Here is a 22,095-nt window from a genome sequence, read left to right on the forward strand (position 1 = left end):
TATATTTTTAAATGCTATGATCACTGATTTGTTTGTGGGGCATCTAATGAACAAAGTACATGGGATGATAACATTTCCATGTTGTATGTCTTACTGTCTTTTTCTACAGAGTGGAGAGGATGAGGACTATAAGAGAATATATTCAAAGAAGATTAAACCAAGGCTGAAGTCTGAAGACCTTGCAGAGGGAGTAGATGTTCGCACAGAGCGGCATAGCAGCACAAGCACCGATGGCAGCACAGTTACGACCATCACCCGCCGCATCACCACCTACACAGTGGATATGCCAGGTGGCATAAGTGAGCAACATGAACTTTCAAGCCCAGAGTTCAAGGGGCTAAGGCACGAATCTGGTGATGGCTCTCCTCGTACACAAATCTTCCAAGCCAGCCCTTCAGGTAAAGTGGGAGCAGAAGAGGGAGTTTTTGAGTCAAGTAATGTCTCTTACACTGGGCCACATGTTAGCTCCACAGAGACAGGATGGGGCAGTGGGAAAGGTCAGTTCACAATGACTACAAGAGAGGTAGAAGGTTCCAGATTCAAAGGGCCTAGCTTTGGAGTAACAGAGGGTAAAGGCCAGAGAGGCTTTGAGTTCTCAAGAGGGAGTGGGGAGCAAGGTGATGGAAGAATTCAGATGTCAGGAACAAGCATGACATTAAGAGACAGCACAAACACTGGTAGTGGGCATGTTACAATAGGAGGGTTGGGAGGTGCAGACGTAACCGCAACTGATGAGAACGGAGGGTCAATTGGTCTTTCTTTACCAGGAAAAGGCCTACAGATTTTGACTTCTTCCATGGATAAAACACAGGAGGGAAGTATTGACACCAGTTTAGGTGAGAGGACAAAGATGAAGGTATCTGAAACTACCATCAGTCACCCACAGGCAAAGGGATCAGGCATCAGACTTGGAGGACCAATAATACAAGTTGATAATGTCAGTAAAGGATATTCCTCAGCGCCAGGCAAGATTTCAATGGCAGGTGACAATGTCAACATTGAGGGTCCAAAGTTGAAAGGTGAGGTTGATGTCAGCCTGCCAAGCACAAAGAGAGGAAATAAAGCACCTGGAATAGACATTGAAGTTCCAGGGTATAAAAATGAGGGCACTGTAGGTGGCATGAAAACAGTCAAGATGCCTGTGTTTGGAATGAAAGAAAATAAGGAAGAGGGAAATAGGGTTAAACACAGTGCTGATGCATGTATGTCTGTTCCTGGACCAGTTGTCAATGTAAGACTTCCAGAGGCAGAGCTCAACGCACCTGAAATCCATTCAAGCATTCAAACCAAAGTACCAATGAGTGATATCAAATACAAAATGTCTGAGGTTAAAATTCCATCTTTATCTGGGCCAGATACAGAGGATTTCAAGGTTGGGGGAAATATTGATGTAACAGTGGCTAAGACTGAGGGAGAAATAAAGGCACCGAAAATAGACATTAAAGTTCCAGCTATAAATATTGAGAAGAAGGAAGGCAATTTAAAAATGCCCCAGATAAAGACACCATCATTTGGGGCCAAGGGACCAAACTTTGATGTGAAAGCTTCTGGGGTTGACTTTAAAGCACCATCCAAAACAGGGCCCACAACTCCAGAATGGGATATCAGTCTGAAAGGAAGAAATGTGAAGGGAGATGTGGACGTGTCAGTTCCAAAGATTGAGGGACACACAACAACATCTAAAGTTGAAGGACCAGAAGTTGATATTGAAATGCCTCAAGGTGGATTTGAGATCCCTGGAATCAAAATTCCATCGTTTGGCTTTACTGGACCGAAGATGGAAGCTCAAGATGTTGATATAAAACTAACAAAACCTGAAATTGATGTCAAGGCACCTGAGGTTGACATTAAAGCATCCAAAGTGAAATTTGAGAGCCCTGATATAGACATACAAGCTCCCAAAGTGAATATTGACCTTGAGGGACCTAAAGGTGAATTCAACCGTTCAAAACTTACAATGCCGTCCATTGGCCTGAAAGGTCAACAACTTGAAGGTGATATGGCTTTGACCAAACTAAAGATTAAAGGAGACATAACAGCACCTGAAGTAGACATTAAAGGTCCACAGGTTGATATTGAAAAAACAAAGGGTGGATTTGAAATGCCTAAAATCAAGATACCAACCTTTAAAATCAAAGATCCAGAATTGGTTGGTCAAGATGTGGATCTAAACATGGATGTGAAAGCACCTGATGTTAACATTGACGTGCCAGGAGTTGGAACTAAAGGACCGAATGCAACACTAAAAGGAGACAAATTCCACAGGCCAACCATAGCAGGACCAAAAACCACAATGCCAAATGTGGATTTCCATCTGAAAGGTCCAACACTCAGAGGTGAAGTGTCCGCTCCAAAGATAGAGGGAGACATAAAAACAGCTGATGTTGACATTAAAGTTCCAAAGGTCAACATTGAGGGGGCAAAGGCAGGATTTGAAATACCTAAAATTAAGATGCCCTCATTTAACATAAAAGGACAAAAAGTGGATAGTACTGAAGGAGATTATAATATTCCTAAAGCTAACATTGATGTCAAAATGCCTAAAGTAGACATTAATGCTCCAGAAATTGACGTTCAAGGACCGGATGTTCCAGAGTTTGACATTGAAGGTCCAAGTGGTAAAATCAGAGGACCCAAATTCAACATGCCAAGCATTTCAGGACCCAAACTCTCCATGCCAGATGTGGATTTCAATCTGAAAGGTCCCAAAATGAAAGGTGATGTGGATATGTCAGTGCCAAAGATAAAGGGAGGCGTAAAAAAACCTGAGGTCGACAGTCAAGGTCCACAGGTTGATATTGAAGGTCACAAAGGTGGATTTGAAATGCCTAAAATCAAAATGCCATCATTTGGCTTCAAAGGTCCAACAGTGGAAGGTCCGGATGTTGATATAAACCTTCCCAAAAGTAACATTGATGTTAAAGTACCTGATGCTAACATTAAATTACCGGACTTTGATGTTGAAGGTCCTGATGTAAAATTGAAAGGACCCAAATTCCAACTGCCATCAGTATCAGGACCCAAGCTGCCAGAATGGGATGTGAGTCTGAAAGGGCCCAAAATGAAGGGAGATTTTGATGTGTCAGTTCCAAAGATTGAGGGCGACATCAAAGCTCCGAAGGTTGACATTGGAGGACCAGACGTCGACATTGAAGGCCACAAAGGAGGATTTAAAATGCCTAAATTTAATATGCCTTCCTTTGGACTAAAAGATCCAAACATTGAAGGACCAGACGTTGACGTCAGCCTCCCGAAAGCTGATATTGATATTAACGCTCCTGACTTGGATATCAAGGGACCAGATTTGGACATAAAGAGTCCAAGTGGTAAAATCAGAGGACCCAAATTCAACATGCCAAGCATTTCAGGACCTAAACTCTCCATGCCAGATGTGGATTTCAATCTGAAAGGTCCCAAAATGAAAGGTGATGTGGACATGTCAGTGCCAAAGATAAAGGGAGGCATAAAAACACCTGAGGTCGACATCCAAGGTCCACAGGTCGATATTGAAGGTCACAAAGGTGGATTTGAAATGCCTAAAATCAAAATGCCATCAATTGGCTTCAAAGGTCAAAAAATGGAAGGTCCGGATGTTGATATAAACCTTCCCAAAGGTAACATTGATGTTAAAGTTCCTGATGCTAATATTAAAGGACCGGACTTCGATGTTGAAGGTCCTGATGTAAAATTGAAAGGACCCAAATTCCAACTGCCATCAATATCAGTACCCAAGCTTCCAGAATGGGATGTGAGTCTGAAAGGGCCAAAAATGAAGGGAGATTTCGATGTGTCAGTTCCAAAGATTGAGGGTGACATCAAAGCTCCGAAGGTTGACATTGAAGGACCAGATGTCGACATTGAAGGCCACAAAGGAGGATTTAAAATGCCTAAATTTAATATGCCCTCCTTTGGACTAAAAGGTCCAAACATTGAAGGACCAGACGTTGATGTCAGCCTCCCGAAAGCTGATATTGACATTAACACTCCTGACTTGGATATCAAAGGACCTGATTTTGACATTGAGAGTCCAAGTGGTAAAATCAGAGGACCCAAATTCAACATGCCAAGCATTTCAGGACCTAAACTCTCCATGCCAGATGTGGATTTCAATCTGAAAGGTCCCAAAATGAAAGGTGATGTGGACATATCAGTGCCAAAGATAAAGGGAGGCATAAAATCACCTGAGGTCGACATCCAAGGTCCACAGGTTGATATTGAAGGTCACAAAGGTGGATTTGAAATGCCTAAAATCAAAATGCCATCATTTGGCTTCAAAGGTCCAAAAATGGAAGGTCCGGATGTTGATATAAACCTTCCCAAAGGAAACATTGATGTTAAACTACCTGATGCTAATATTAAAGGACCGGACTTCGATGTTGAAGGTCCTGATGTAAAATTGAAAGGACCCAAATTCCAACTGCCATCAATATCAGTACCCAAGCTGCCAGAATGGGATGTGAGTCTGAAAGGGCCAAAAATGAAGGGAGATGTTGATGTATCAGTTCCAAAGATTGAGGGTGACATCAAAGCTCCGAAGGTTGACATTGAAGGACCAGATGTCGACATTGAAGGCCACAAAGGAGGATTTAAAATGCCTAAATTTCATATGCCCTCATTTGGACTAAAAGGTCCAAACATTGAAGGACCAGACGTTGATGTCAGCCTCCCGAAAGCTGATATTGACATTAACGCTCCTGACTTGGATATCAAAGGACCAGATTTTGACATTGAGAGTCCAAGTGGTAAAATCAGAGGACCCAAATTCAACATGCCAAGCATTTCAGGACCTAAACTCTCCATGCCAGATGTGGATTTCAATCTGAAAGGTCCCAAAATGAAAGGTGATGTGGACATGTCAGTGCCAAAGATAAAGGGAGGCATAAAAACACCTGAGGTCGACATCCAAGGTCCACAGGTTGATATTGAAGGTCACAAAGGTGGATTTGAAATGCCTAAAATCAAAATGCCATCATTTGGCATCAAAGGTCCAAAAATGGAAGGTCCGGATGTTGATATAAACCTTCCCAAAGGTAACATTGATGTTAAAGTACCTGATGCTAATATTAAAGGACCGGACTTTGATGTTGAATGTCCTGAACTCAAATTGAAAGGACCCAAATTCCAACTCCCATCAATATCAGTACCCAAGCTGCCAGAATGGGATGTCAGTCTGAAAGGGCCCAAAATGAAGGGAGATGTTGATGTGTCAGTTCCAAAGATTGAGGGTGACATCAAAGCTCCGAAAGTTGACATTGAAGGACCAGATGTCGACATTGAAGGCCACAAAGGAGGATTTAAAATGCCTAAATTTCATATGCCATCCTTTGGACTAAAAGGTCCAAACATTGAAGGATCAGATGTTGATGTCAGCCTCCCGAAAGCTGATATTGACATTAACGCTCCTGACTTGGATATCAAAGGACCAGATTTTGACATTGAGAGTCCAAGTGGTAAAATCAGAGGACCCAAATTCAACATGCCAAGCATTTCAGGACCTAAACTCTCCATGCCAGATGTGGATTTCAATCTGAAAGGTCCCAAAATGAAAGGTGATGTGGATATGTCAGTGCCAAAGATAAAGGGAGGCATAAAAACACCTGAGGTCGACATTCAAGGTCCACAGGTTGATATTGAAGGTCACAAAGGTGGATTTGAAATGCCTAAAATCAAAATGCCATCATTTGGCTTCAAAGGTCCAAAAATTGAAGGTCCGGATGTTGATATAAACCTTCCAAGAGGTAACATTGATGTTAATGTACCTGATGCTAATATTAAAGGACCGGACTTTGATGTTGAAGGTTCTGATGTAAAATTGAAAGGACCCAAATTCCAACTGCCATCAATATCAGTACCCAAGCTGCCAGAATGGGATGTGAGTCTGAAAGGGCCCAAAATGAAGGGAGATGTTGATGTGTCAGTTCCAAAGATTGAGGGTGACATCAAAGCTCCGAAAGTTGACATTGAAGGACCAGATGTTGATATTGATGGCCACAAAGGAGGATTTAAAATGCCTAAATTTCATATGCCTTCCTTTGGACTAAAAGGTCCAAACATTGAAGGACCAGATGTTGATGTCAGCCTCCCGAAAGCTGATATTGACATTAATGCTCCTGACTTGGATATCAAAGGACCAGATTTTGACATTGAGAGTCCAAGTGGTAAAATCAGAGGACCCAAATTCAACATGCCAAGCATTTCAGGACCTAAACTCTCCATGCCAGATGTGGATTTCAATCTGAAAGGTCCCAAAATGAAAGGTGATGTGGATATGTCAGGGCCAAAGATAAAGGGAGGCATAAAAACACCTGAGGTTGACATCCAAGGTCCACAGGTTGATATTGAAGGTCCCAAAGGTGGATTTGAAATGCCTAAAATCAAAATGCCATCATTTGGCTTCAAAGGTCCAAAAATGGAAGGTCCGGATGTTGATATAAACCTTCCCAAAGGTAACATTGATGTTAAAGGACCTGATGCTAATATTAAAGGACCGGACTTTAATGTTGAAGGTCCTGATGTAAAATTGAAAGGACCCAAATTCCAACTGCCATCAATATCAGTACCCAAGCTGCCAGAATGGGATGTGAGTCTGAAAGGGCCCAAAATGAAGGGAGATGTTGATGTGTCAGTTCCAAAGATTGAGGGTGACATGAAAGCTCCGAAGGTTGACATTGAAGGACCAGATGTCGACATTGAAGGCCACAAAGGAGGATTTAAAATGCCTAAATTTAATATGCCCTCCTTTGGACTAAAAGGTCCAAACATTGAAGGACCAGACGTTGATGTCAGCCTCCCGAAAGCTGATATTGACATTAACGCTCCTAACTTGGATATCAAAGGACCAGATTTTGACATTGAGAGTCCAAGTGGTAAAATCAGAGGACCCAAATTCAACATGCCAAGCATTTCAGGACCTAAACTCTCCATGCCAGATGTGGATTTCAATCTGAAAGGTCCCAAAATGAAAGGTGATGTGGATATGTCAGTGCCAAAGATAAAGGGAGGCATAAAAACACCTGAGGTCGATATCCAAGGTCCACAGGTTGATATTGAAGGTCAGAAAGGTGGTTTTGAAATGCCTAAAATCAAAATGCCATCATTTGGCTTCAAAGGTCCAAAAATGGAAGGTCCGGATATTGATATAAACCTTCCCAAAGGTAACATTGATGTTAAAGTACCTGATGCTAATATTAAAGGACCGGACTTTGATGTTGAAGGTCCCGATGTAAAATTGAAAGGACCCAAATTCCAACTGCCATCAATATCAGTACCCAAGCTGCCAGAATGGGATGTGAGTCTGAAAGGGCCCAAAATGAAGGGAGATGTTGATGTGTCAGTTCCAAAGATTGAGGGTGACATCAAAGCTCCGAAGGTTGACATTGAAGGACCAGATGTCGACATTGAAGGCCACAAAGGAGGATTTAAAATGCCTAAATTTAATATGCCCTCCTTTGGACTAAAAGGTCCAAACATTGAAGGACCAGACGTTGATGTCAGCCTCCCGAAAGCTGATATTGACATTAACGCTCCTGACTTGGATATCAAAGGACAAGGCATTGACATTGAGAGTCCAAGTGGTAAAATCAGAGGACCCAAATTCAACATGCCAAGCATTTCAGGACCTAAACTCTCCATGCCAGATGTGGATTTCAATCTGAAAGGTCCCAAAATGAAAGGTGATGTGGATATGTCAGTGCCAAAGATAAAGGGAGGCATAAAAAAACCTGAGGTCGACATCCAAGGTCCAGAGCTTGATATTGAAGGTCACAAAGGTGGATTTGAAATGCCTAAAATCAAAATGCCATCATTTGGCTTCAAAGGTCCAAAAGTGGAAGGTCCGGATGTTGATATAAACCTTCCCAAAGCTGACATTCACGTTAAAGCACCTAACGTAGATATTAAAGGTCCAGAGTTCGATATTCAAGGTTCTAAGAATGGATTTGACATGCCTAAAATACAAATGCCATCGTTATCAGGTCCAAAAATGCCAGAATTGGATTTTAGTCTCAAAGGACCAAAGATAAAGGGAGATGTGGCCACTCCAAAGATTGAGGGAGACATAAAAACCCCTGAGATTGAAATCAAAGGTCCTAATGTCGATTTTGGAATTCCAGAGGGACAACTTACTGGGCCTAAGGTGAAGTTACCAAAAATATCTGGACCAAATATATCATTGCCAGTTGTTGACATCAATCTGAAGGGGCCAACCTTAAAAGGTGATTTAAAAGGGGGTGTTCAACTTCCAAAAGCTGAACTTGAGGGTCCAGATGTCACAATTGATGTTCCAGAAATTGGCTCAAAGAAATCTAAATTCAAAATGCCAAAGTTTGGTTTTAAGAACCCAAAGATAAAGGCACCAGAAACGGATGTTGAAATGGTAAAAGGGGGAATCAGCATCAAAGGGAAGAGTGGTAGCTCTGAACGTCTTGATCTTGACCTTGGAATGACTGGTTCGAAAACTAAAGGAGCAAAATTCAAGATGCCAAAGTTTGGTTTCAAAGGCCCAAAGGTTGAAATGCCAGAAGTTGATGTTAATCTTCCCAATGTTGACATTGAAAGACCAGATGTTAAAATTGAGACTCCTGATGGAAGAATCAAGGGAACAAAACTGAAAATGCCAAACATCTCAGGACCAAAATTGTCCATGCCAGATGTGGATTTCAATTTGAAAGGTCCCAAACTCAAAAGTGATGTGGATGCGTCATCTCCAAACATTGAAGGAGAAATAAAAATACCAGACATTGACGTCAAAGCTCCACAAGTCGATATTGAAGGTCACAAAGGTGGATTTGAAATGCCTAAAATCAAAATGCCATCATTTGGCTTCAAAGGTCCAAAAATGGAAGGTCCAGATGTTGATATAAACCTTCCCAAAGGTAACATTGATGCTAAAGTACCTGATGCTAATATTAAAGGACCGGACTTTGATGTTGAAGGTCCTGATGTAAAATTGAAAGGACCCAAATTCCAACTGCCATCAATATCAGTACCCAAGCTGCCAGAATGGGATGTGAGTCTGAAAGGGCCCAAAATGAAGGGAGATGTTGATGTGTCAGTACCAAAGATTGAGGGTGACATCAAAGCTCCGAAGGTTGACATTGAAGGACCAGATGTCGACATTGAAGGCCACAAAGGAGGATTTAAAATGCCTAAATTTAATATGCCCTCCTTTGGACTAAAAGGTCCAAACATTGAAGGACCAGACGTTGATGTCAGCCTCCCGAAAGCTGATATTGACATTAACGCTCCTGACTTGGATATCAAAGGACCAGATTTTGACATTGAGAGTCCAAGTGGTAAAATCAGAGGACCCAAATTCAACATGCCAAGCATTTCAGGGCCTAAACTCTCCATGCCAGATGTGGATTTCAATTTGAAAGGTCCCAAAATGAAAGGTGATGTGGATATGTCAGTGCCAAAGATAAAGGGAGGCATACAAACACCTGAAGTTGACATCCAAGGTCCACAGGTTGATATTGAAGGTAACAAATCTGGATTTGAAATGCCTAAAATCAAAATGCCATCATTTGGCTTCAAAGGTCCAAAAATGGAAGGTCCGGATGTTGATATAAACCTTCCCAAAGGTAACATTGATGTTAAAGTACCTGATGCTAACATTAAAGTACCAGACATTGATGTTGAAGTTCCTGATGTAAAATTGAAAGGACCCAAATTCCAACTGCCTTCAATATCAGTACCCAAGCTGCCAGAATGGGATGTGAGTCTGAAAGGGCCCAAAATGAAGGGAGATGTTGATGTGTCAGTTCCAAAGATTGAGGGTGACATCAAAGCTCCGAAGGTTGACATTGAAGGACCAGATGTCGACATTGAAGGCCACAAAGGAGGATTTAAAATGCCTAAATTTAATATGCCCTCCTTTGGACTAAAAGGTCCAAACATTGAAGGACCAGACGTTGATGTCAGCCTCCCGAAAGCTGATATTGACATTAACGCTCCTGACTTGGATATCAAAGGACCAGATTTTGACATTGAGAGTCCAAGTGGTAAAATCAGAGGACCCAAATTCAACATGCCAAGCATTTCAGGACCTAAACTCTCCATGCCAGATGTGGATTTCAATCTGAAAGGTCCCAAAATGAAAGGTGATGTGGACATGTCAGTGCCAAAGATAAAGGGAGGCATAAAAACACCTGAGGTCGACATCCAAGGTCCACAGGTTGATATTGAAGGTCACAAAGGTGGATTTGAAATGCCTAAAATCAAAATGCCATCATTTGGCTTCAAAGGTCCAAAAATGGAAGGTCCGGATGTTGATATAAACCTTCCCAAAGGAAACATTGATGTTAAACTACCTGATGCTAATATTAAAGGACCGGAGTTCGATGTTGAAGGTCACGATGTAAAATTGAAAGGACCCAAATTCCAACTGCCATCAATATCAGTACCCAAGCTGCCAGAATGGGATGTGAGTCTGAAAGGGCCAAAAATGAAGGGAGATGTTGATGTATCAGTTCCAAAGATTGAGGGTGACATCAAAGCTCCGAAGGTTGACATTGAAGGACCAGATGTCGACATTGAAGGCCACAAAGGAGGATTTAAAATGCCTAAATTTAATATGCCCTCCTTTGGACTAAAAGGTCCAAACATTGAAGGACCAGACGTTGATGTCAGCCTCCCGAAAGCTGATATTGACATTAACGCTCCTGACTTGGATATCAAAGGACCAGATTTTGACATTGAGAGTCCAAGTGGTAAAATCAGAGGACCCAAATTCAACATGCCAAGCATTTCAGGACCTAAACTCTCCATGCCAGATGTGGACTTCAATCTGAAAGGTCCCAAAATAAAAGGAGATTTCGATGTGTCTGTTCCGAAGATTAAGGCTGACATCAAAGCTCCCAAGGTTGATATCAAAGCCCCAGATGTTGACATTGAAGGCCGCAAAGGAGGATTTAAAATGCCTAAATTTAATATGCCCTCCTTTGGACTAAAAGGTCCAAACATTGAAGGACCAGACATTGATGTCAGCCTCCCGAAAGCTGATATTGACATTAACGCTCCTGACTTGGATATCAAAGGACAAGGCATTGACATTGAGAGTCCAAGTGGTAAAATCAGAGGACCCAAATTCAACATGCCAAGCATTTCAGGACCTAAACTCTCCATGCCAGATGTGGATTTCAATCTGAAAGGTCCCAAAATGAAAGGTGATGTGGACATGTCACTGCCAAAGATAAAGGGAGGTATACAAACACCTGAAGTTGACATTCAAGGTCCACAGGTTGATATTGAAGGTCACAAAAGTGGATTTGAAATGCCGAAAATCAAAATGCCATCATTTGGCTTCAAAGGTCCAAAATTGGAAGGTCCGGATGTTGATATAAACCTTCCCAAAGGTAAAATTGATGTTAAAGTACCTGATGCTAATATTAAAGGACCGGACTTTGATGTTGAAGGTCCTGATGTACAATTGAAAGGACCCAAATTCCAACTACCATCAATATCAGTACCAAAGCTGCCAGAATGGGATGTGAGTCTAAAAGGGGCCAAAATGAAGGGAGATTTTGATGCGTCAGTTCCAAAGATTGAGAGTGACATCAAAGCTCCGAAGGTTGACATTGAAGGACCAGATGTCGACATTGATGCCCACAAAGGAGGATTTAAAATGCCTAAATTTCATATGCCCTCCTTTGGACTAAAAGGTCCAAACATTGAAGGACCAGACGTTGATGTCAACCTCCCGAAAGCTGATATTGACATTAATGCTCCTGACTTGGATGTCAAGGGACCAGATTTTGACATTGAGAGTCCAAGTGGTAAAATCAGAGGACCCAAATTCAACATGCCAAGCATTTCAGGACCTAAACTCTCCATGCCAGATGTGGATTTCAATCTGAAAGGTCCCAAAATGAAAGGTGATGTGGATATGTCAGTGCCAAAGATAAAAGGAGGCATAAAAACACCTGAGATCGACATCCAAGGTCCACAGGTTGATATTGAAGGTCACAAAGGTGGATTCGAAATGCCTAAAATCAAAATGCCATCATTTGGCATCAAAGGTCCAAAAATGGAAGGTCCGGATGTTGATATAAAACTTCCCAAAGGTAACATTGATGTTAAAGTACCTGATGCTAATATTAAAGGACCGGACTTCAATGTTGAAGGTCCTGATCTCAAATTGAAAGGACCCAAATTCCAACTGCCATCAATATCAGTACCAAAGCTGCCAGAATGGGATGTGAGTCTGAAAGGGCCCAAAATGAAGGGAGATTTCGACGTGTCAGTTCCAAAGATTGAGGGTGACATCAAAGCTCCGAAGGTTGACATTGAAGGACCAGATGTCGACATTGAAGGCCACAAAGGAGGATTTAAAATGCCTAAATTTCATATGCCCTCATTTGGACTAAAAGGGCCAAACATTGAGGGACCAGACGTTGATGTCAGCCTCCCGAAAGCTGATATTGACATTAACGCTCCTGACTTGGATATCAAAGGACCAGATTTTGACATTGAGAGTCCAAGTGGTAAAATCAGAGGACCCAAATTCAACATGCCAAGCATTTCAGGACCTAAACTCTCCATGCCAGATGTGGATTTCAATCTGAAAGGTCCCAAAATGAAAGGTGATGTGGATATGTCAGTGCCAAAGATAAAGGGAGGCATAAAAACACCTGAGATCGACATCCAAGGTCCACATGTTGATATTGAAGGTCACAAAGGTGGATTTGAAATGCCTAAAATCAAGATGCCATCATTTGGCTTCAAAGGTCCAAAAATGGAAGGTCCGGATGTTGATATAAACCTTCCCAAAGGTAACATTGATGTTAAAGTACCTGATGCTAATATTAAAGGGCCGGACTTCGATGTTGAAGGTCCTGATGTAAAATTGAAAGGACCCAAATTCCAACTGCCATCAATATCAGTACCCAAGCTGCCAGAATGGGATGTCAGTCTGAAAGGGCCCAAAATGAAGGGAGATGTTGATGTGTCAGTTCCAAAGATTGAGGGTGACATCAAAGCTCCGAAGGTTGACATTGAAGGACCAGATGTCGACATTGAAGGTCACAAAGGAGGATTTAAAATGCCTAAATTTCATATGCCCTCCTTTGGCCTTAAAGGTCCACACATTGAAGGACCAGACGTTGACGTCAGCCTCCCGAAAGCTGATATTGACATTAACGCTCCTGACTTGGATATCAAGGGACCAGATTTGGACATGGAGAGTCCAAGTGGTAAAATCAGAGGACCCAAATTCAACATGCCAAGCATTTCAGGACCTAAACTCTCCATGCCAGATGTGGATTTCAATCTGAAAGGTCCCAAAATGAAAGGTGATGTGGATATGTCAGTGCCAAAGATAAAGGGAGGCATAAAAACACCTGACGTTGACATCCAAGGTCCACAGGTTGACATTGAAGGCCAAAAAGCAGGATTTAAAATGCCTAAATTTAAAATGCCCTCCTTTGGACTAAAAGGTCCTAACATTGAAGGGCCAGAAGTTGATTTCAGCCTCCCGAAAGCTGATATTGACATTAATGCTCCTGACTTGGATATCAAAGGACCAGATTTTGACATTGAGAGTCCAAGTGGTAAAATCAGAGGACCCAAATTCAACATGCCAATCATTTCAGGACCTAAACTCTCCATGCCAAATGTGGATTTCAATCTGAAAGGCCCCAAAATGAAAGGTGATGTGGATATGTCAGTGCCAAAGATAAAGGGAGGCATAAAAACACCGGAAGTTAACATCCAAGGTCCAGAGGTTGATATTGATGGTCACAAAGGTGGATTTGAAATGCCAAAAATCAAAATGCCATCATTTGGCTTCAAAGGGCCAAAAGTAGAAGGTCCGGATGTTGATATAAACCTTCCAAAAGGTAACATTGATGTTAAAGTACCTGACGCTAACATTGAAGTACCGGACGTTGATGTTGAAGGTCCTGATGTAAAATTGAAAGGACCCAAATTCCAACTGCCATCAATATCTGGACCCAAGATGCCAGGATGGGATGTGAGTCTGAAAGGGCCCAAAATGAAGGGAGATGTCGATGTGTCATTTCCAAAGATTGAGGGTGACATCAAAGCTCCGAAGGTTGACATTGGAGGACCAGATGTCGACATTGAAGGCCACAAAGGAGCATTTAAAATGCCTACATTTAAAATGCCCTCATTTGGACTAAAAGGTCCAAACGTTGAAGGACCAGATGTTGATGTCAGCCTCCCGAAAGCTGATATTGACATTAACGCTCCTGACTTGGATATCAAAGGACCAGATTTTGACATTGAGAGTCCAAGTGGTAAAATCAGAGGACCCAAATTCAACATGCCAAGCATTTCAGGACCTAAACTCTCCATGCCAGATGTGGATTTCAATCTGAAAGGTCCCAAAATGAAAGGTGATGTGGATATGTCAGTGCCAAAGATAAAGGGAGGCATAAAAACACCTGAGGTTGACATCCAAGGTCCAGAGCTTGATATTGATGGTCACAAAGGTGGATTTGATATGCCTAAAATCAAAATGCCATCATTTGGCTTCAAAGGTCCAAAAATGGAAGGTCCGGATGTTGATATAAACCTTCCAAAAGGTAACATTGATGTTAAATTACCTGATGCTAACATTAAAGTACCGGACTTTGATGTTGAAAGCCCTGATGTAAAATTGAAAGGACCCAAATTCCAACTGCCATCATTATCTGGACCCAAAATGCCAGGATGGGATTTGAGTCTGAAAGGGCCAAAAATAAAGGGAGATTTCGATGTGTCCGTTCCAAAGATTGAGGGTGACATCGAATCTCCCAAGGTTGACATTGGAGGACCAGATGTCGACATTGAAGGCCACAAAGGAGGATTTAAAATGCCTAAATTTAAAATGCCCTCATTTGGACTAAAAGGTCAAAACATTGAAGGACCAGAAGTTGATGTCAGCCTCCCGAAAGCTAATATTGACATTAACGCTCCTGACTTGGATATCAAGGGACCAGATTTGGACATGGAGAGTCCAAGTGGTAAAATCAGAGGACCCAAATTCAACATGCCAAGCATTTCAGGACCTAAACTCTCCATGCCAGATGTGGACTTCAATCTGAAAGGTCCCAAAATGAAAGGTGATGTGGATATGTCAGTGCCAAAGATAAAGGGAGGCATAAAAACACCTGAGGTCGACATCCAAGGTCCACAGGTTGACATTGAAGGCCACAAAGGAGGATTTAAAATGCCTAAATTTAAAATGCCCTCCTTTGGACTAAAAGGTCCAAACATTGAAGGACCAGATGTTGATGTCAGTCTCCCGAAAGCTGATATCGACATTAACACTCCTGACTTGGATATCAAAGGACCAGATTTGGACATTGAGAGTCCAAGTGGTAAAATCAGAGGACCCAAATTCAACATGCCAAGCATTTCAGGACCTAAACTCTCCATGCCAAATGTGGATTTCAATCTGAAAGGTCCCAAAATGAAAGGTGAAGTGGATATGTCAGTGCCAAAGATAAAAGGAGGCATAACAATACCTGAAGTTGACATCCAAGGTCCACATGTTGATATTGAAGGTCACAAAGGTGGATTTGATATGCCTAAAATCAAAATGCCATCATTTGGCTTCAAAGGTCCAAAAGTGGAAGTTCCGGATGTTGATATAAACCTTCCAAAAGGTAACATTGATGTTAATGTACCTGATGCTAATATTAAAGGACCGGACTTTGATGTTGAAGGTCCTGATGTAAAATTGAAAGGACCCAAATTCCAACTGCCATCAATATCAGTACCAAAGCTTCCAGAATGGGATGTGAGTCTCAAAGGGCCCAAAATGAAGGGAGATTTCGATGTGTCAGTTCCAAAGATTGAGGGTGACATCAAAGCTCCGAAGGTTGACATTGAAGGACCAGATGTCGACATTGAAGGCCACAAAGGAGGATTTAAAATGCCTAAATTTCATATGCCCTCCTTTGGACTAAAAGGTCCAAACATGGAAGGACCAGACGTTGATGTCAGCCTCCCGAAAGCCGATATTGACATTAACGCTCCTGACTTGGATATCAAGGGTCCAGATTTGGACATGGAGAGTCCAAGTGGTAAAATCAGAGGACCCAAATTCAACATGCCAAGCATTTCAGGACCTAAACTCTCCATGCCAGATGTGGATTTCAATCTGAAAGGTCCCAAAATGAAGGGTGATTTCGATGTGTCAGTTCCAAAGATTAAGGCTGACATCAAAGCTCCCAAGGTTGATATCAAAGCCCCAGATGTTGACATTGAAGGCCGCAAAGGAGGATTTAAAATGCCTAAATTTAATATGCCCTCCTTTGGACTAAAAGGTGCAAACATTGAAGGACCAGACGTTGATGTCAGCCTCCCGAAAGCTGATATTGACATTAACACTCCTGACTTGGATATCAAAGGACCAGATTTTGACATTGAGAGTCCAAGTGGTAAAATCAGAGGACCAAAATTCAACATGCCAAGCATTTCAGGACCTAAGCTCTCCATGCCAGATGTGGATTTCAATCTGAAAGGTCCCAAAATGAAAGGTGATGTGGACATGTCAGTGCCAAAGATAAAGGGAGGTATACAAACACCTGAAGTTGACATCCAAGGTCCACAGGTTGATATTGAAGGTCACAAAGGTGGATTTGAAATGCCTAAAATCAAAATGCCATCATTTGGCTTCAAAGGTCCAAAAGTAGAAGGTCCGGATGTTGATATAAACCTTCCAAAAGGTAACATTGATGTTAATGTACCTGATGTTAATATTAAAGGACCCGACTTTGATGTTGAAGGTCCTGATGTAAAATTGAAAGGACCCAAATTCCAACTGCCATCAATATCAGTACCAAAGCTGCCAGAATGGGATGTGAGTCTGAAAGGGCCCAAAATGAAGGGAGATTTCGATGTGTCAGTTCCAAAGATTGAGGGTGACATCAAAGTTCCGAAGGTTGACATTGAAGGACCAGATGTCGACATTGATGGCCACAAAGGAGGATTTAAAATGCCTAAATTTCATATGCCCTCCTTTGGTCTAAAAGGTCCACACATTGAAGGACCAGATGTTGATGTCAGCCTCCCGAAAGCTGATATTGACATTAACGCTCCTGACTTGGATATCAAAGGACCAGATTTTGACATTGAGAGTCCAAGTGGTAAAATCAGAGGACCCAAATTCAACATGCCAAGCATTTCAGGACCCAAACTCTCCATGCCAGATGTGGATTTCAATCTGAAAGGTCCCAAAATGAAAGGTGATGTGGATATGTCAGTGCCAAAGATAAAGGGAGGCATAACAACACCTCAGGTCGACATCCAAGGTCCACAGGTTGATATTGAAGGTCACAAAGGTGGATTCGAAATGCCTAAAATCAAAATGCCATCATTTGGCTTCAAAGGTCCAAAGGTGGAAGGTCCGGATCTTAATATAAACCTTCCTAAAGGTAACATTGATGTTAAAGTACCTGATCCTAACATTAAAGTACCGGACTTTGATGTTGAAGGTCCTGATGTAAAATTGAAAGGACCCAAATTCCAACTGCCATCAATATCTGGACCTAAGATGCCAGGATGGGATGTCAATCTGAAAGGGCCCAAAATGAAGGGAGATTTCGATGTGTCAGTTCCAAAGATTGAGGGTGACATCAAAGCTCCGAAGGTTGGCATTGAAGGACCAGATGTCGACATTGAAGGCCACAAAGGAGGATTTAAAATGCCTAAATTTCATATGCCCTCCTTTGGACTAAAAGGTCCAAACATTGAAGGACCTGACGTTGATGTCAGCCTCCCGAAAGCTGATATTGACATTAACGCTCCTGACTTGGATATCAAGGGACCAGATTTTGACATGGAGAGTCCAAGTGGTAAAATCAGAGGACCCAAATTCAACATGCCAAGCATTTCAGGACCTAAACTCTCCATGCCAGATGTGGATTTCAATCTGAAAGGTCCCAAAATGAAAGGTGATGTGGATATGTCTGTGCCAAAGATAAAGGGAGACATAAAAACACCCGAAGTTAACATCCAAGGTCCAGAGATTGACATTGAAGGCCACAAAGGAGGATTTAAAATGCCAAAATTTAAAATGCCCTCCTTTGGACTAAAAGGTCCAAACATTGAAGGACCAGACGTTGATGTCAGCCTCCCGAAAGCTGATATTGACATTAACCCTCCTGACTTGGATATCAAAGGACCGGATTTTGACATCGAGAGTCCCAGTGGTAAAATCAGAGGACCCAAATTCAACATGCCAAGCATTTCAGGTCCTAAACTCTCCATGCCAGATGTGGATTTCAATCTAAAAGGTCCCAAAATGAAAGGTGATGTGGATATGTCAGTGCCAAAGATAAAGGGAGGCATACAAACACCTGAAGTTGACATCCAAGGTCCACAGGTTGATATTGAAGGTCACAAAGGTGGATTTGAAATGCCTAAAATCAAAATGCCATCATTTGGCTTCAAAGGTCATACAGTGGAAGGTCCGGATGTTGATATAAACCTTCCCAAAGGTAACATTGATGTTAAAGTACCTGATGCTAATATTAAAGGACCGGACTTTGATGTTGAAGGTCCTGATGTAAAATTGAAAGGACCCAAATTCCAACTGCCATCAATATCAGTACCCAAGCTGCCAGAATGGGATGTGAGTCTGAAAGGGCCCAAAATGAAGGGAGATGTTGATGTGTCAGTTCCAAAGATTGAGGGTGACATCAAAACTCCGAAGGTTGATATTGAAGGACCAGACGTCGACATTGAAGGCCACAAAGGAGGATTTAAAATGCCTAAATTTAATATGCCCTCTTTTGGACTAAAAGGTCCAAACATTGAAGGACCAGATGTTGATGTCAGCCTCCCGAAATCTGATATTGACATTAACGCTCCTGACTATGATATCAAAGGACCAGATTTTGACATTGAGAGTCCAAGTGGTAAAATCAGAGGACCCAAATTCAACATGCCAAGCATTTCAGGGCCTAAACTCTCCATGCCAGATGTGGATTTCAATCTGAAAGGACCTAACATGGATATGACAGTACCACAGACCAAAGGAAACATTAAAAAACCTGACATTGACATCAAAGGTCCAGAAGTTGATATTGAAAGGCCAAAGGGTGGATTTGATATGCCTTCAATCAAAATGCCATCATTTGGCACCAAAGTTCCAAAGGTTGAAGGTCCAGATATTAATATAAACATGTCCAAAACTAACATTGATGTGAACACCCCTGAAGTTGACATTAAAGGTCCAGAGTTTAATATCAAGGGGCCTAAGGGTGGATTTGAAATGCCTAAAATGTCAATGCCATCATTCAACATCAAAGGTCCAAAATGGGAGGGTTCGGATGTTGATCTAAAACTTCCCAAAGGAAACATTGACATGACAGCACCTGATGTTGATGTCAAAGTAAAAGGATCTCAAGTCAAAGGAAAGATGGATGCATCAGTTCCCAAATTGGAAGCAGATATCAGAGGTCCAAATTATAACATTGCTGGACCAAGATCTGTTGACCCTGTATGGACCGGAGTTACATTTCCCAAGTTCAAAGGTCCTAAATTTGGAATGGAATCCCCAGAACTCAGTGTGGAAGCACACGGTTCCAAAACAGAAATGAGTTTCCCAGATACTGAAGCAAGTCTTGATGCCTCTGATATGAATGTCAATGTAAAGGGGAAAAAGGGGAAATTTAAACTTCCTAAAGTGAAAGGAAGGGCAAAGAAACTTAATATAGACATAGAAACACCAGCAGCAGACTTGGATTCAGACACACCTAATATTCATGTCAAAGGATCAAAGGCAAAGAAGCCTCTTTTTGGTAAGCTTCATTTTCCGAATGTGGAATTTGATATCAAATCACCAAAGTTGAAAGGTGATGGATCTTTTTCAGAAGGATTCAAATCACCTGACATAGATTTTCCATCTGCTAGCTTGAACACTGCTATTGATACTTCTAGTATTGAGAGTCCAAAAGTTCATTTCGGAGAAACGGATGTTAAAATGAATCCAAAATTAAAAATGCCAAATGTGAACATTTCCACTTCGGATATTGATGCACATCTTAACAGACAAGGAGAGGCAACATTGAGTGCAGGTTTTACAGGCCAAAAAATTAATGTGAAAGGTGGTTCAGAGTTTGATGCAAGTGCTGGGGGCAGTGCCAGCGGTGGCCTTCATTACCCAGAAGGTACTGTAACATTTCCCAAAATCAAGGTACCTAAATTTGGTATTGCTCTGCCTCAGATGGAAGGCCAGGCAGGTGAAGGACATGTTGCATCAGCTAGTGGAGGAATGAACATAAAGTCTCCATCTGTCAGTTGCCAAGTCAGTTCACAAAATGTTGAGGTTCCCAGTCCAGAACTGAGGCACAGAGAAGGAAAGGTAAAGTTAAAGATGCCAAAAATGTTTGGCAAATCAAAAGCAAAGGGCAGTAGTGCAGGTGACCTTCGAGGACCAGAGGTAGAATTGAGTACAAGTGGAAAAGGCAGTAAGGTACATACTGGGGAACTGATAGGTGGACAAGTAGAGGGTGATCCTGGGCTCAGTGTGTCAACTAAAGGCAAGTCAGCCTCACTGGATCTATTGAAGAAATCAAGGCATCGGTCTACTTCTCTGAGTGATGAGGGGGAGCTTGCAGTAAGTTCCCCTTCAGCTCACTTAGATGCTGAGGGTGGTGACATTTCATTAGACCTGGGAGGAAGCAAGAGCAAAGGAAAGAAAGGCAAGTTGAAGTTTGGCACCTTTGGAGGTTTTGGTTCAAAGTCAAAGGGCTCATATGAAGTTTCACTTGGTGAGGAGGGGGAAGCGGGTGCAGGTGTTAATCTACCCTCTAAAATATCGAGATTGTCTTCATCTTCCAGCAGTGACAGTGGTTCAAGAGGTGGTTTCAGGTTCCCAAGACTTGAACTATCTGTTTCACCCAAAAAATGATTAATTATGAGGTAAATTAAACTCTTTCATATACACCCAGATAGACAAATTGAACTGAGAAATAATTCAATGTATACATCTTTAAAACCTAAGGGCACGTACACAGTCATCTCAATATTGTTAACTCTGTGTAAACTTTTTTTCAGTAATTAGACAGGAGTGCATGAGATTGTTCAAAATCCCTTATAACTGTAAATAAGATTGATTTGTATTGTAGTAATAAATATTGTTTTTTGTACATAGTCCAGATTTATTGAACACATGCCATCCCACCAAATTCTCACAAATAGTTTATTACAGGGTTGTTATTTTGTCCTATTTTATTCCAATAATTGAATGTTATTAAGGAACAGGTGTGGTATATTTGTATCCAGGGGTCTATTGCACAGAACAGATAGTTACAATTGTTATTTTGAAGGAAGATGTTTGTACAACCAGACACAATTATAAACAGTTACCAGTTCTTTTATGTATGACATTATTATATTTTCAAGCTTTGTAATAATATAATCCTTATAGAAGCATATTTAGGCAAGATAGAGCTGACCCTTTATAATCCATTCTAAAGAGTAGTGATGTTGTGCCGTATTTGCAAAGACAATCACTGTTTGGAAACTACCAATTCTCTGAAATGCTGTTCATTTTGTTAGAAACTTTATTCACCCTCTGATTGTGTAACATTTATGAATAAATATGCAATGTTTCATTTGTTTTCAACATGTTTTGCTTCCAAATCCTGTATCATTTTCATCCTTACCTGTTTTATGACCCTTTTTTATTTCCTGTCACTCTCCATTTGTACACTCACCTTAAGATAATGTAAAAAAAATAAAATAAAAATAAGAAACTCACTTTTTGATTGCAAAAAAAATGTAATATGTGTTAATAATAGCGAGTTGCATAGTTTTGATCAGATATGATGGAGATAGAGCATGATTATTTGGGTCTATTCTTTTGTGTGCATTCTGCCAAATAAACTAAATAAAAAGATCTGTCTTTGCAAGTGTCTTAATCATGTGATATGGTATCGGCAATACTTGATTGATGTATTTTATTCTACGTTAGTCATTTTATCAAAGTTTTTAATGAATACAAATCATTCATCAATTAATCCAACTTGAGTCATCATTGAGTTGTTAAGTACCAATACAACGATGTAAAATAACTTCACTACAATTACTCTATTTTAAAAGTTATAGTGTATACACTTTTGTGTATATTAACTAATTGTA

The 22,095-nt window shown here is 41.2% G+C and overlaps 1 protein-coding gene across 1 annotated transcript in view; it reads left to right on the forward strand.

The window, feature by feature from the left end:
* Window positions 1-21,855, forward strand: part of ahnak (AHNAK nucleoprotein) — a 34,476-nt gene extending 12,621 nt beyond the window's left edge. The window contains exon 6 of the mRNA XM_034543025.1: window positions 110-21,855. Within this exon, the coding sequence (XP_034398916.1) occupies window positions 110-20,863 (20,754 nt within the window). The 3' untranslated portion in view covers window positions 20,864-21,855. The remainder of the gene's footprint in view (window positions 1-109) is intronic.
* Window positions 21,856-22,095: the final 240 nt, after the last annotated feature.

This window comes from Cyclopterus lumpus, chromosome 10 (genome assembly GCF_009769545.1).
Source record: "Cyclopterus lumpus isolate fCycLum1 chromosome 10, fCycLum1.pri, whole genome shotgun sequence".
NCBI classification, from domain to species: Eukaryota; Metazoa; Chordata; class Actinopteri; order Perciformes; family Cyclopteridae; genus Cyclopterus; species Cyclopterus lumpus.